The sequence below is a fragment of the Lissotriton vulgaris genome, chromosome 6, assembly GCF_964263255.1.
Source record: "Lissotriton vulgaris chromosome 6, aLisVul1.2, whole genome shotgun sequence".
NCBI lineage: Eukaryota > Metazoa > Chordata > Amphibia > Caudata > Salamandridae > Lissotriton > Lissotriton vulgaris.
In genome coordinates this window covers 70,942,468-70,957,935 of record NC_141694.1, presented here as the reverse complement: position 1 = coordinate 70,957,935, position 15,468 = coordinate 70,942,468, and the positions used below count along the sequence as shown (strand labels likewise).

The following is a 15,468-nucleotide window of genomic DNA, read 5'->3' as shown; positions in this document are numbered from 1 at the left end:
TGCACTGCTTGAAAGCAGTAGGGCGACGTTCTCCCGCCATAGCGGATGAGCCGCAACTGGGGGTGCGTTATCTACGTGTGCTAGGCCTGGGGGACTCGAACCCCCCCGGCCTTCTGCGATACGAGTCCCACCTTCTCCTTACATGGACATTGACACCGTAGCGCAATCCGCTGAACTCTCTCCAAATCTGTGACTCAGCCAGCAGGATCCTCAGCCTGGAGGGAGTTCACGAGCCTGGGTACAGCAGTAGCCACCAAGTCTGCTGGTGAACCTCCCGATGCAGTTGATGCAGCAGGACCCCCTTAGGCATGAAGTTGCAGCGCTCCCACCACACAAGTTTGGCGCAGCTCAGGGGCCTCACCCTCTACAGCGTCCGGCCAACCCAACTTCATTTGGCCTGTGATGCAGAGAGGCGGCACCCACCATTGGGAATCCCCTCCATGCACCACAGTGTAGGGGTGGATCCTAGTATGCGATGCAGACATCCCTACGTTGGGGAGCAGGAGCGCCTCTACTATTAACAGCTCCAAGGTGCGCAAGGTAGTCTTCTCACACAGGTCAGCAACGTGGCTCCATCCAGCCTGCCAGACTTCACCACCAGGTACGGGCGATCGTCGCGCCATAATGTCTCATCGATTCCACAGCTCCTCCGCATCCCAATCCAGGCTCCAGACGCAGGTCCAGCGAGGCATCCAGTCTCCAGACACAGGTCCAGCGAGGCATCCAGGCTCCAGACGCACGTCCAGCGAGGCATCCAAGCTCCAGGCGCAGGTCCAGGGAGGCCTCCAGGCTCCAGGCGCAGGTCCAGTGAGGCATCCAGGCTCCAGAGGCATGTCTAGTGAGGCATCCAGGCTCCAGTCGCAGGTCTAGTGAGGCATCAAGACTCTCATCCTGGTCATCCTGGATGTTGGGTGGATTGCAGGGGCTGTTGATGGGTGCTGCACTTGGCTGCTCCATTCTGCATTTTATTGATTTGTATGCCTATTTGATAATGGAGATTGACTGACAGGCTATTTTTTGCATTAGAGAAAACAAAAAACTCACGTTGAGCTGACTATCATGAGTTTTTTTTAGCGCTAATGGGCCTTTCGCTATTTATCGCCCGCTAACCCTGGATTTCCTATCGCCATCACGCTGATGTTAGTGGCAGTTTTCACCGCCATTCCCTGATACTATCGCCATGTAGCGACGGCTTGGTAATACACCGTTAACAAGGCGATAGTTTTCAGGGTTAGGCATCGATAAAAAAACTACAGCTAATTGGCGTTTGCGGTAGGTATCGCTGGTCCTTCAGAATATACCCTTTCTGTGTTGTTTAAGGAATCGAATAAGACTCTTGAAATAGTAACTTTATTGCACTTCTAGCTTCATTGGTTTGAAGACCAAAACACTGTATGTATTTTCTTTATGTGTCAATCTTGAAAATGTCTTGTTGAGACTTCAGTTTCTGACACTTATAGTCATTAGTTAGTTTGCATACTTTTCATGCATTTCTCACTTGCAAGGCTTAAATATGTTTTAAGACTTTTTATTGTATTTTCTGTAGTTTCTATCATAGGCTGCAAATGTGTTTTTATGGCCTTTCTATGGATTTGTAGTTTTTGCGTAATTTTTCTTCAGTTTCACACACTCATATTCTGTTACTGACACTGAAAGTCAATGAATACACTTGTATTAGTGTCATGTATTTCCAGGCTTTGACTATGTCTTTAGTTTCTCACATTCAGGCAGTTTAAGATGGTTGAGTTTCACATCATATCTGTGGAGTATGTTTTAATGTGTTTGTTATTTCCATTTGCTGTGAGTATGTTTGCTGCTGTACCCTTCAAAGTAACCAAAGACACTGGCGATGTATGTAGCCATCTAAACGGCCTACACTTCTGGTAAATTCACTGTTTTCTTCCAACCCCTCTCCTACAGGCTGAATGGCTCCTATGAAGGCCTGTCTGGAGGTTATAACAGCGAGAGCTTTGTGGATTTCACAGGAGGTGTTGCAGAGACGTACGACCTGAAGAAGGCTCCCACTGACCTGTACGAAATCATCCAGAGAGCGATTGCACGGGGCTCGTTACTCGGCTGCTTCATTGAGGTAAGGAACTTTTCATTAGCTAGAACAAACACTCTAGATTATTCATCTGTCGCATACGGGAAACATCCATTGCCACGTGGGCATTGCATCGCAATGCCTTTACATTGCGGGTATTACAACACAAGTCGTTACAACGACTTACGCTGGATGGCGGTCTAACCTAAGGAATATTCTGATAACTATTCCAACACCTTCCCTACTGTACGTAGACTGGTGTTGGAATAGTAAATCATACTATTCATAAGTCCAGCGCAAGTCGTTGTAACGAGTTGCGTTGTAAAAACTGCAATGTAATGTACCGCAATCATTTTGAGCGCGTTGTAACGTCACAAGGAGAGCGTTCACGCGTTTATACTTTCCTTTGTGTGTTTTGACTTGGATATCCCTCCAGTACACATCTGTGAGCCCTGATTTCCAGTTGACCGAGAGCGTGTGTATGAAGCATTATCAACAAATCCGAACTAGATATGAGTGATGGGCTGTGTGTGTGTGTGTTGGCGGGCCGCTGGAGTCAGTAACCCAAGATTCAGTTATGAATTTAATCAAAAACATTGTAAGAAATTGTAGCCTTCCTTAGTTAGAAAAAATAATTGATGTCCAAATCAGAGGTGTTCCAATATTTGCACAGCTGTCCAAAGGCTTATCACTCCTTCCTCTCTGGACTACAGGCCTACTTGTTTCAAAGAGCTTTGTTTGGATTAAGAGCCTTAATGATATCTAAGCTGCACCTTGGTTATCACCTTGAATGTTATTGACAACAAACTGGAGTATTCATTGCTGGGAAAGAACAATATCTTTCTCGAAGCGGATATGCCTTGCATAGTGGTAGCTGGGAACATGTATTTGAGGGTGGTGGAATCGCCCCACAAGGAGTTGATGTCACTATGACCCATTCTGGTTCATCCCATTGAACTCATATCAGCCACATTGCAGAGGTGCAGATTAAGTTTAAATTAATGAAATGACCTGTGTAGCACATTAGAATTTAGGTTACTGTTAAGAGGGTTGTCAAAGAGATGGAGTTTAGGTAAAGTATATTTTAAAGTTGGAGTATTGGGGTCAGGATAGTAGCCTTTTTTTAACGGAAGCAACAGTAGTTGTAAGTAATGCTATGTGGAATGTAATGACCTGCAATCAGGCTCTCCACTTTTACCCATGCAAAAGCAAATATAGCTGCACTTCTGCACCTTCTCTGCGAAGCTTTTGCATGTGCACCTGGTTGCCTGTACTTAGACAGGACCTGGTGATTGACTCTTCTTTCTGCTTGAGCACCGAACGTTTGTGGGCCACAGCACATTCAGCTTCAGCGTATTCTCATGTTGAAGTGGGGGGCCTTCGGATCGACCTAACCCACAGTCTCATTACCATGTTGGCTGTGTGCAGTGTGACTGGTGTCCAGGATGGGGTCATCCATTGTAGGTGTTGGCTCTCCTCGTGGCTCCTCAGGGCAGCCTTCCATTGAGATCTATTAAGATCACATAGATCGACTGAGATCTTCTTCAGGCTTCAACAGAACTAAAGATGTGGATGTTGTTTTATCAAGTTTACTGGGACACTTCACTCCTGCGCCCGTCTGTCGCACTGCGATTAGGGAAAACCTTCCTGTGTAAAACTCTTCCTTAGTAGGCACTTTCTTATTACCTGGTCATTCTTTTTAATCCAAAATCTTAACTCGTATATCTTCTTTAATTACATCACTGCGGAGACATCATGTTCGTACTTTGAATTATTTATTCATCATTTTCAAATGCCAATCGTTGCCATTCTAGGCTTCTACGAGGGCATGTGAGGACAAACATTTTTCAACAGTGTTTAAATGACATCAAAGTGCTCCCAATGCATTTCGAATTGTAAAATTCTTCGTCAGGGGTTAAACTGAAAATAAAATAAAGAAACAGTTAAGCTAGCTGCTCGACATTATTCTTAATTCGAACTAATAATTTTAACTCTACCCTCAACCCTATTTGACTCAAGCATGCGGGTGTGTAAATTTCCCGTGGCTCTCACTCCGTGCTCAAACCCTCCCCTCTCCCGAGTTGTCAATTGGCATTAAGCTCAATGTTTACTCCCTGCTGTACAATTCCCACTAAACTCTGATCCACCCTTCTCTCAAATTTACCTTTTCAGTGCCGAAACCGGCAGCGTAACCTCACTTCACTCCCTCATGGCAGAAATTCTCAAAGTATTACTCACACGCTCATGGCGTTTTTAAAGAGAAAAGACACACACCTGTGAGCGATCTAGCTACAAGCCTCCACCCCTACTTGTAGTTGAAACATGCCGTATAAAGATGGACTTCATCTCCCATAATGATCGGAGAAAGTAAGCTCACATGAAATCAAGCCGTCCCGTGAAATCAAAAAAACATAACGAACATATTGATAAAAATGTATAGACATCCCGGTTCCCCACTTAGCTAGTGCCCCTCCTTGAGAGAATATTAGAAAGAAACATTAAGAAAAAACGAACTGTTCGAGTAGCAAAATTCAACTGTCCCATCATTAATATATCAGTTTTGTTCATAATTGCATTTGAGTCATTTCACTTTGTGTTATTCTTCTGTCTCCGCGATGACGTCTTCTTTCCGATATTTTAAAATTAAATCCTTGGGGTGCAGGCTCTGAGGCGATAATGTTGCTGAGCAATTTCAAGATTTGAGCAGTTGCACTCCTTCCCTTAAACCTTTACTCAATGTTGTTTTATCAGTCATTGGGCAGGACCATGGGCATATTTACAACAGACAACAATAAATATCGCAAAGCGCGCTTAGTGCTTTTATATTTCTCGTTGGAATTTATCGCCATGCTTGCGCTGTATTTACAACGCATAGCGCAATGGCGATATAAATTCCAGCGATAGCAGGGGTAATCGCCATTATGCATGGAACATCGCTGGTTTTCCAGCGATGTTACCTGCAAAATGGTCATGTACTTGTTGATCGTAACACAAGAATCCACCCCCCATGTTAGCATTGGGTTAGTCAGGATTTTAGCAGACATTAGTTATTGGCAAAAACAGCAGTTTTCGCCCAAAACTAACGTCTGCTAACGTCTGCTAAAATGCGTAGGCTACCTTGTAAATATTGCGATGTGCACATCAGCGATATTTACAAGGTTGTACTGCCCAGTGACGCCCACTTTGCATCTTATTAAAGATGCAAAGGGAGGCGTTGGAAAAAAGGGTGCTAACATTCGATAATGCATGTGAGCACCCTCTTGTAAATAGGGCAATATTTTTATCCCTGCTTTTTTGGCTTTAAAAAGCCAAAAAAGCGCAGATATGGCCCTTGTAAATATGCCCCCATGTTCGTGAATGGAATCAGATATTTCCTTTCAAAGCTTTGGTTTTGTTATCAGTCATTCTAGGGGTAGGATCCAGTTGTGCGACGAGGGTCCGCCAATGGAGTGAGTAGAGCCAGCAGGGTGATCACAGCAACAATGTCAGAACTGAGCGCAGGTGAGTTTAGTGTCTTTTCATGTATGGCCGAGGCTGGAAACAGAGGCCACAGTGAGAGTCACTTGCAGGCGAATGGAAGATGAGCCATAACGTGCGAGTAGTGTTTTTAGCAGTGAATAGTGATTTTTAAGCCATGATCCTGCGAGAGGAACTAACATCCAGCCATAAATCAGCTCAGACGCAGGCCTGCATGCAGGGGTTGAAAGCAGCTGGTAGTGTCTGTGTGCAGCAGTAGGCAGTGGCTGGTGGTACGTGCATGATGTAGTGAACAGCGACTGGTGTTGACTGTGTGCAGTAGTGGATAGTAGATGGTGGTGCCTGCCTACAATGGTGGGCAATTCAAAATTTGCAAACATTCGTGACAAGAATTTTCAATTCTATTAAGGACTAGGAGGCGAGGATTATGCTTTCTCATTTCTTTAATGAAATGCTCAGCAGCCAATAAAAAACAACCAAAAAACTACATTTCCCATGAACACCAGGGAATAACCATAGAGAGTAGTGTATAAAAGGTCCCAACATTAGTCTGTCTTCCTCTTTCTTTGTGGAAACATGTCCAAGTTAAAGTAAAATCCCAAATACAACAGGAACAACAATTCCAAACAAGCCGCAGTCATCCAGAGAATCCTGAAGTAGGCAGCCGAAGAACCATGGGTCCAGAAGCCAGGAGGAGAACCAGATTCCGACAAGGAACAAACGACATCACTTCTGGTCTGAACCTGGAAAAGATACAGAGCCATAATATCCAAAGTAATAACACTGTCAAGAGCCATTCAGGGAGGGAATAACAAGGAGTGAAATATTTGCAATTGCATGTATACCATCATAATACATTAGCATACAAATATGAAACACGGGTGGGATAATCCTCGCCTCCTAGTCCTTAATAGAATTGAAAATTCTTGTCACGAATGTTTGCAAATTTTGAATTCTCTGTCAGGACGGGAGGCTCCGATTATGCTTTTTTAAAGCTGATCCACCACTACAGAAGCAACACAATCAATCGGTTTAAAATAAAACGTTTTAAATACAGAATCAGATGACCAATCTGCAGCTTTCATAATATCAAACAAAGTAACACCCATGGAATAGGCTTTGGATGCCATCGCCCCGCGTGCAGAATGCGCGCCAAACACAGAAACATCAATACCTGCTTCAGACATAAGCCACCGCACCCAGCGCGCCAAAGTAGCTGGAGTGACGGGGCGAAATGGCTTTTGTAAAGCAATCAGCAGTTGACCCTGCATGTCTGAACGAAAAGAAGCGGTACTCACCTCGTAATCCTTTAGGTACTGCACAACGCAAAGGTTGGGACGAGAAGGAAAAGAAGGATAAGTAATAGAAGGCGTATTAGATTTTGTACGCCTGGAAAGACGAAAAGAAACCCCCTCAGGAGTAAAACTGCGACCCGCAAGATCCAAAGCGTGCACATCTGACACGCGCTTACATGAAACCAAACATAGCAACATCGTTAACTTCGCAGATAACTGTTTGCGAGATAACAAAGAATTCGAAGGCCAGGCTTCCAAGAATCGGAGAACAACCGAAACATCCCATAAGGTAACATACTTAGGAGTGGGAGGTTTCGCAAAACGAATCCCTTTAAGTACCCTGGAAACAAAAGGATGTTCACCCGCAGGTTTCCCATCGATGTGGGCATGACCCGCTGAAATAGCCGACGGGAAACCATTGATAGTCGAGTAAGCCAGACCAGAGGTGGCTAAAGAGGCCAAGAAATTAACAATCACACTGACATCTGCTGAAACGGGATCAACTTGTTGTTGAGCACACCAATCGCACCATCGCTTCCAAGACCCTTTATATCGTTTGTGAGTATTGGGAGCCCATGCCTCACTAAGGAATTTGGAAGCGTCGCTTGAAATGCCTGGGATCATCCAACGATCCCCGAGATCTTCCACGCGAGCAGATGCAGGGAGCCTGAGAGGATCAGGGGATGAGGATCTCCGAGAGGATCCAACAAGAGATTCCACAATGGGGGAAGGAGAAACGGCGGAGCGGAACACATTTCCAGAAGTACCGGAAACCATGCTTGAGCCCTCCAGAGAGGGGCAATCAGAATCAGATCCGTCTGAAACCGTTTGGAGTAAGCCAATACCCTGGGAATCATTAGAAATGGAGGAAAGGCATAGCAAAGGGTCGATGGCCACTGTTGGAGAAAAGCATCCGTGGCCAGAGCTTGAGGGTCCGGTCTCCAACTGTAAAAGCGCGGAAGTTGCGCATTGAGGCGAGAGGCAAACAGATCTAACTGACAAGGACCCCAACGCCGATGGAGAGCACGGAAGACTCGAGGGTGAAGCCTCCAGTCGCTGTAATCCCGGAGATGTCTGGAGTGCCAGTCCGCTATCTGATTGTGGCATCCCGGAAGATATTCCGCAATAACAGTGATCTTCCTCTGCAGACAAAAGTGCCAGAAATCCTTGGCGATCTCCGCCAACACTTTGGACCTGGTCCCGCCCAGTTTGTTCACATAGCGGACTGCCGATACATTGTCCATCCGGAGAAGGACACAACAACTCGGTTGCAGGGGGGAGAAACACTTGATCGCAAAGGAACCCGCCAGGAGTTCCAGACAGTTGATATGCAGAGTCAACTCCTGAGGGGACCAACGACCCCCGGTCGAGACAGATCCGCAGCGGGCTCCCCAACCCCACCGACTGGCATCGGATTCTATCACTAGATCCGGGGACGCCCCGAAGAGGGCCCGACCATTCCAGGCCTCCATGTGGTCCAACCACCACTGCATTTCCCAACCGACCTCCTCCGTAAGAGGGATCTGATCGGAGTATCCGAGGCCTTTCCGGAGATGCAGAATTTTCAGCCGTTGCATCGCCCTGTAATGCAGAGGACCTGGAAATATCGCTTGAATGGACGACGCCAACAGACCCACTGCACGTGCCAACGACCTCAATGACACAGTCGGTCTGGAAATAACAGATGTCAACTCTCTCTTGATGTAACGCATCTTTTGCTTGGGCAAGAGAAGTTGACAAGCTACCGAATCGATCTGGAAACCCAGGAAGTCTATAGACTGGGCAGGGACCAAAACCGACTTCTGAACATTGATCAGAAAACCTAGAGACTGTAATAGATCGATGGACCAATCCAGATGACGTAGAAGTTGAAGAGGACAATCCGCCATAAGGAGAATATCGTCCAGATAAATAATCAACCGCACACCCCGAGACCGAAGATGTTCCACAACTGGTCTCAACAGTTTCGTGAAGCACCATGGTGCCGATGACAGACCGAACGGGAGAACCTGATACTCGTACCAAACTCCCTGCCAGAGAAACTGGAGAAAACGGCGATGAGGTTTGAAAATTGGAATCGAGAGGTATGCATCCTTGAGATCCAGACGGACCATCCAGTTCCCCTCTCGCAAGAGATCCCTCAACAGATGGATGCCCTCCATCTTGAAATGTCGATAGACTACCCCCCCGTTGAAGTCTTTCAGGTTGAGAACTAGACGGGAGCCGCCCCCTTTCTTCTCGACCAGAAAGACTGAACTGGCAAACCCCATGGGATGACGGGTCGTGGGAACAATCGCCCCTTTCCTGAGGAGGGTGGCTATTTCCTCGGAGAGACAAACCTGGTCCTTTAGAGGAAAATGCAAACAAGGGGGAGGACGGGTCTGATGCACCGGATGATAAAACTCTATTCTGAACCCTTGAACAGTTTGCAGCACCCACGCATCGCTGGAGATCATGTGCCAATTTTGCAGGAAAAATTTAATGCGACCCCCCAACATCACATCGCATGCATGAATCAGGCTCACCTGTAGAGGAGGCATCATGGTATTGTCCTTGCTGGCCGCCAGAACGGCCCTTTCCGTACTGGCCTTTTCCTTTCCTCGAGGGGTAGAAGTTGGCTCGGGTGGAATAGCCGGAATCATAGGAACCTCTCTGCTGAGAGGAATTGCCCCTCTGGGACTGGTTCGCAGAGCCCCGGCCGAACGAGCGTCCCCTACCTCGTCCGGCCTTAGCAAAAACCGGGCGCATTGCCCGTCTCAAGGAGGCCTGCGCCTTGTCTATCCCGCTGAACGTGGAGACAAAACGAGTGAGTTCCTTCAGGAACGGCTGACCGAACAACAGTCCTTGAGCCTCAGGACCAGACTCTGAAGTGGCTAATTCTGAAAGTTTCGGATCCAGTTTTAAGAGGATGGATCTGCGATGTTCTGCCGACATCGCGCAGTTAGCATTACCCAGATAACATATTGCCCGTTGGGCCCATTCGATCAATTCCTTCGGGTTCACCAGAGCAGAAGCCTCTTCAGCCTTGTAGCCGAGGTCCAAGATCTTGGTGAGCGGAGCCAGCAAGTCGAGCATCTTGTCCTGACAGGACCGCCAAGATCTATCCAGGCCCTTTTTAGGGTCTTTCGCATATTTTTTCAGGTACGTGACCATCATGGGGTCAACCTCAGGAGTGTCGGCTAAATGGTCCGCCAATTCCGGTCTCGGGCACTCTGAGCGCAACCGTGCCCGAACCGAGGCCTCAAAAGGCTGACGAATGTGAGTCTCAATATAGGCAGCCACTGCAGGTGAAGGCATCCAGGTTGAAGAGTTCGGGTGGACAATATCCGCCGGCTCGAAATTAAGCACCGGAGGACGCTCAGGGGCGTCCACAAAATGTTCTTTACAGACCCTCTTCCGAGGAGGCGGTGAAGCATGATCCGAAGACGCGGAAGAGTGGGCATTATCCGATTCTGACTCATGCAGAGCAGAAGAAGCGGAAGGAGCCGCCGCCAAACTCTTCGCCAGGCGTTGAAAGTCCGCCTTATGAGGATTAACCGGCGACTTAGCCGATTTCTTGGCAGCAGGCAGCCAACCCTGCTGTTGTGCGTAAAGATTCAGGTGATGCTTCAAGGGGTTAATAGCACGCACCAGCGCCTTGTTAACAGATTGTTGGACCCCTCTATCCAACTGCTCCACCAAATTCTGTTCCAAGGAGTCCTCCTCCTCGACATCATAGCAGTAGTCGTCATCAGCGTCATAATATTCAGCCATTCTACCAGGTAGAAAAGTAAATGCCCACAAGACGACTATAATCCGGAGTGTCAAAACACCAGTCAAGGGGGAGTGTGGAGACCCCAAAGCAGGCTTTGAACGAAGCAGGACCGGGTCCGACTTCAAGAAACTATTCAAGCGTGGAGGGAGCCAAAGCCTGCACAGCACCAAAACACTCTAGGCAGAGCCTATGCCACAATGTTGCAACCCAAGTCCTCAAGAGACCTCGGTGTCTGACGGGGTTAAAGTCTGGAGACAGGCCGTGGGCAGAACGCCAAGAACGTCGTCACTCAACCAGTTCTGAGGAGAAACCCCGAACCGGAAATAGGACAGTGCGCATGCGCGACTTTCGCCTGTCACCAAACACCGTCTCGAGAGCGCTCGCGCTCCCCTAAGGAAAACGGAAACCCCTGCTCCCGCTCCACTAAAGTACACGAGCGCGAGACAGCGCTCGGAACAAACGGAGGTGAACCACACGCTCCAAGGAAAAACTGCCCAACAGCAGCGGAGAAAAACACGTAAGTAGCACGGAGACGAAGCCCCAAACACGTGAACCCCAATGCGCAAAGCACAACAGGTAAGAGAAGCAACAAAGTCAACCAAGTAACAATATGCTTAGAAGAGAAAAAATGCACTTAACTGGCTGCGGAGCAGCAAAGAAAGAGGAAGACAGACTAATGTTGGGACCTTTTATACACTACTCTCTATGGTTATTCCCTGGTGTTCATGGGAAATGTAGTTTTTTGGTTGTTTTTTATTGGCTGCTGAGCATTTCATTAAAGAAATGAGAAAGCATAATCGGAGCCTCCTGTCCTGACATAGAATTGATGTTGGATGGAAGTGTCTGCCTGTATGGGGAGCTGGTTTCTGCAGAACATCACTAGAATGCACCAGATGTGGATGTGTAATTGTTGTGCTCATATTTGCCGCTCTTCCCTTCCATTGTCTTTTAGATATTCAGTTGCTCTGAAACGGAAAAGGAAACAGACACGAAGTTGGTGAAGAACCACACTTACTCAATCACTGCTCTCAAAGAGGTGAGTGTCTTATCATAACATGATGCTAATGTAACTGGAGTGCTGCAGATCACTGGTTAAATGTCATATTTGTAGCATGTGTTGGCTGCAGAAACACATGCTATGCATACTACGTCCGCCTGGTGTTGAGCCTGGACTCTGCAAGTTGTTTTTCCTCAAGGAAGTTTTATGATTGGCGCCATTTGTCGTCTATCCTCCGCCTCGAGGCATTGAGCATGTTCAACAGCTCCTTTGCTAGAAAGTTTTTTTCCGCCACTGGGTTCGGACAGACTGCTTCAGAGCAAGCAGCCTACAGTAAAGAAAGATGAAGGGGGACATCCAGTGAAGTTCATCCAACAGATTCGAGATGCTGAGAAGTGAGTACCCAGCAGGTGACACATACCAGTCGAGAATGCCCGCTCCAGGTGATGGAGATGAAGGAAGACCTTTGTCGATAGTACCCTCGGTGCGGGGCCAAGTACGCATACTCCGACACTCACGAGGTGTGTCATCTGTGTTCATCCCCAGAGTTCAAAGAAGACAAGCGAGCAGCCAGCTCATTATTTCAAAACAAAATGACGCACTTGACCCGAAGGGATCATCATTTGGCACACACCATGGAGCAGGCAGCTGAGGCAGAGTTCTCACATGATAGCGAGAAAGATATCGAGGTCAGTGTAACAATGTGGGTAGTCTAGTAGTTGGTGGGTGGAGCTAGGGGATGCAGGAAGAGGAGGAGCAAGGATAGGAAGGGGCAGTTAGAGTAGGGACAGGGACCGGCATGGACGGATAATAAAGAACTCTAATTCATAGTACAGCCTAGCGTCATTATTGAGGTAGCAAGATGCTACAGTCAGTGCACCAACAGGAGGTCCGGTACATGTTGAGGGGCCCACATCGCTGATTCTTGTGTTGGGACTGAGGACCAAAGTGACCCCACGTACTGTGAGTACAGTTGACTGACGATGTGCCAAGACCATCTTGCACACACCTCCTCCACCACGCCACAGCCCTTTGACTCGGGTCGACTCCGCAAACACATCTTGGAGCCGAGAAGAGACAAGAAGGTTCTCGATCCCACCTGGGCGACAAGGCCACATTGCAGGGATAGCAACACATCGGCACCACAGCCTAAGTTTGCAGTGACAGGCACAATGGCACCAAAAGCTACCAAGTAGACTTTAACAGAGCACCGTACAGTACCTTCCCATGATAGGATCGGTACTGCATGTACATGACATCTTAAAAGACTCAGTCAAATCCAGGGTCTTAACATGTTGCTTTGAGAGGAAGTACAGACCGTCACCAACTGACTATATATATATATATATATATATATCCGGGGTCATACCCCGCAGACTCCTTAGTTGTTACAACAGCCAGGAAAAGGCCTGCAGCACAGGGCACTGGAGAAGTGCCACCTCCAGATAAAGAAAGCAAAAGGAGAGATGCTGCATGCAACCGGTGGCGATTGGGCCACGCATTGGAAGATTTCCAACTTAGTGGGGCTACTCTCCCACCTTAACAGTGCAACCTGGAATGAGACGCAGGAACAGATGCAACATCTCCCAGACAAATATAAAAAGAGAGGAGAAGACTTGGTAAATGAGGGCAGGCAAATATGTAATGGCACAATTAAATGTGCACTATACGGGCCAAACACAGCTGCAAGGGTCATTAATACTCCCATCATCAAACATACACATGCATGGTTACGCATTTCGGGCTTCAAACCCGAAGTGCAGCAACACATTCTGAACGTCCCCTTCGATGGGGAAAATCTCTTTGGGCCCACTTTGGATACGCAGGTTGCGAAAATAAAAAAAACACTGATACAGCCAAATTAATAGGTGCCTTACAAAAAACACCTCAAAAGCAGCACCCTTTTGGCGTTACCAAGGTAGGGAAGCCACAAGGCGTTCTACCACTGACAAAACATATCAATGCCAACAACAGCATTACCGCCTGCAAAACCGTTGCTACTATAGAGGCGGATACAAAACCAGAGGTGGAACTACACCCAATAAGGGAGCCTCTACACCTAAACAGTGACTTTCCCACGCTTTCCCTCATCACAAAACACCAGTTGGAGGGAGCCAGAAATAATTTCACTGTGGCTAGACATAACATCAGACCAATTGGTATTACAAATAATCAGGCAGGGATATTGCCTAGAACTTACTCAACAGCCACCTAATATCCAGCCAAAAACAACACATACCAAATCCACAGCATCAACATCTGCTGAAGGAAGAAGTAAGACACTATTACTAAAAGGGGCCATAGAACCTGTCCCAAGGAAACATCTCAACAAGGGAGTCTACTCCATTTATTTTCTCATACCAAACTAAACTGCGAGTGTTTTGCGACCGCGATCGCAAAACAATTGTACATTGAAGTGCGAGTTGCTAATAGGAAGGGACATCCCTGGAATGCCCCTTCCCAATAGCGAGTCGCAAACCGTATATTGAAATATAAGGTTTGTCCATGGGGTAGACCAATTTTGCAGTCGCAAACGGGCGAATCTCCTGTTTGCAACCGCAAAAAATGGTCGTAATCTGGCCCCTGGCCCTTTGAACATTATTTCAAGCAAACACACCACCTTATGCCTAAAGCCACTGTGAGAGTGGTACTGCTTTGCAGTCTATGCATAACAAGTGTATCTGCAACCAACACATGCTACGAATGAAGTATGTTACTTACCCTGTAAGCATCTATCCGTAGCGTGTAGTTCTGCAGATTCACATGCACCCTCCTACTTCCCTAGCAGGAATTAGACGGGGACAAATATACACACAAATACAGCATGTTCAACAGCAAAGTTAACTTAGCAGACTATCCCCCACATTCATCAAAGTCCTCTTTTGCGAGTCCTTAATAGCGATTATTAAGGAATCGCTATTAAAGACTCTTAAAACGGGATGCATGTAGAAATCGCAATTTGTTTTGCGATTTCTACTGCTTCCTTATTTGCGATTCGCTAATTGCTAATCACAAATAAGGAATGGCTTTCCCGTTCATTCGTATGGGCCTCAAGGCCCATAAGAATGAATGGGGAGTCATTCCTTATTTGCGATTAGCAATTAGCGAATCGCAAATAAGGAAGCTATTTCAAGGGTGCCAGGGTGTCCAAAGGACACCCTGTAGCACCCCTGAAATGCAAATGTACACTGGTGCTGCGCACACACATGTCCAAAGGACATGTGTGTTTGTAACATACAACTTAGAAAAATGCACTAAAGTGCATTTTTCTAAGTTTTCGCTATTTACCACGTAGTTACACTTCGCGGTAAATAGCGGCTCCATATTGCGAATTCGCAATTATAACAAGGTTCATGAATAGCATTTAAGGAATCTCTAATTGAGATTCCTTAAATGCGATTCTTCGAAATTTAGCGATTTCTATAATTGCGATTTTTGCATTTGGGATGATGAATTCGAAATGCAAAAATAGCGCTCGCAATGGGCCAGATTCTCAGAATCTGGCCCTTTGGGAGCCGATTTTGGCTTCGTGAATCTACCTGTATATCCTCACTTCTTATATGGCAAGGAGAAAAAAAGTTATCTAACAAAAGAGCCACTGAAGATGCGCAATGCCTTGAGGCGGGGAAGGGAAAGGCGATGCAAGATGCTGATTACTTCCTCGAGGAAATACAATTTGCAAAGTCCAGGCCCAACACTAGATGGCAGGAATATGCATAGCAAGTGAATCTGCAGCACTACAAGCTTCAAATAGATGCTGACAGGGTAAGTAACATACTCCTTTCTGTTCCCTTGGCCTACAATAGGTGAAATATAAAGGTCTCCAGGAGAAACTCATACGGCTTCGGAATCCTTGGGGTTATGCGGAGTGGACAGGTGCCTGGAGTGACAAGTGAGTGGC

At 46.9% G+C, this 15,468-nt stretch overlaps 1 protein-coding gene across 3 annotated transcripts in view; it reads left to right on the top strand.

Moving 5' to 3' along the window:
- LOC147706804 (calpain-1 catalytic subunit-like) overlaps positions 1-15,468 on the top strand; it is an 815,105-nt gene that overhangs the window by 265,878 nt on the left and 533,759 nt on the right. For all 3 annotated transcript variants that reach the window (XM_086925934.1, XM_086925935.1, XM_086925933.1), the window contains exons 5-7: positions 1,921-2,089; positions 11,523-11,606; positions 15,374-15,459. In XM_086925934.1, coding sequence (XP_086782060.1) covers positions 1,921-2,089; positions 11,523-11,606; positions 15,374-15,459 — 339 coding nt within the window. The remainder of the gene's footprint in view (positions 1-1,920; positions 2,090-11,522; positions 11,607-15,373; positions 15,460-15,468) is intronic.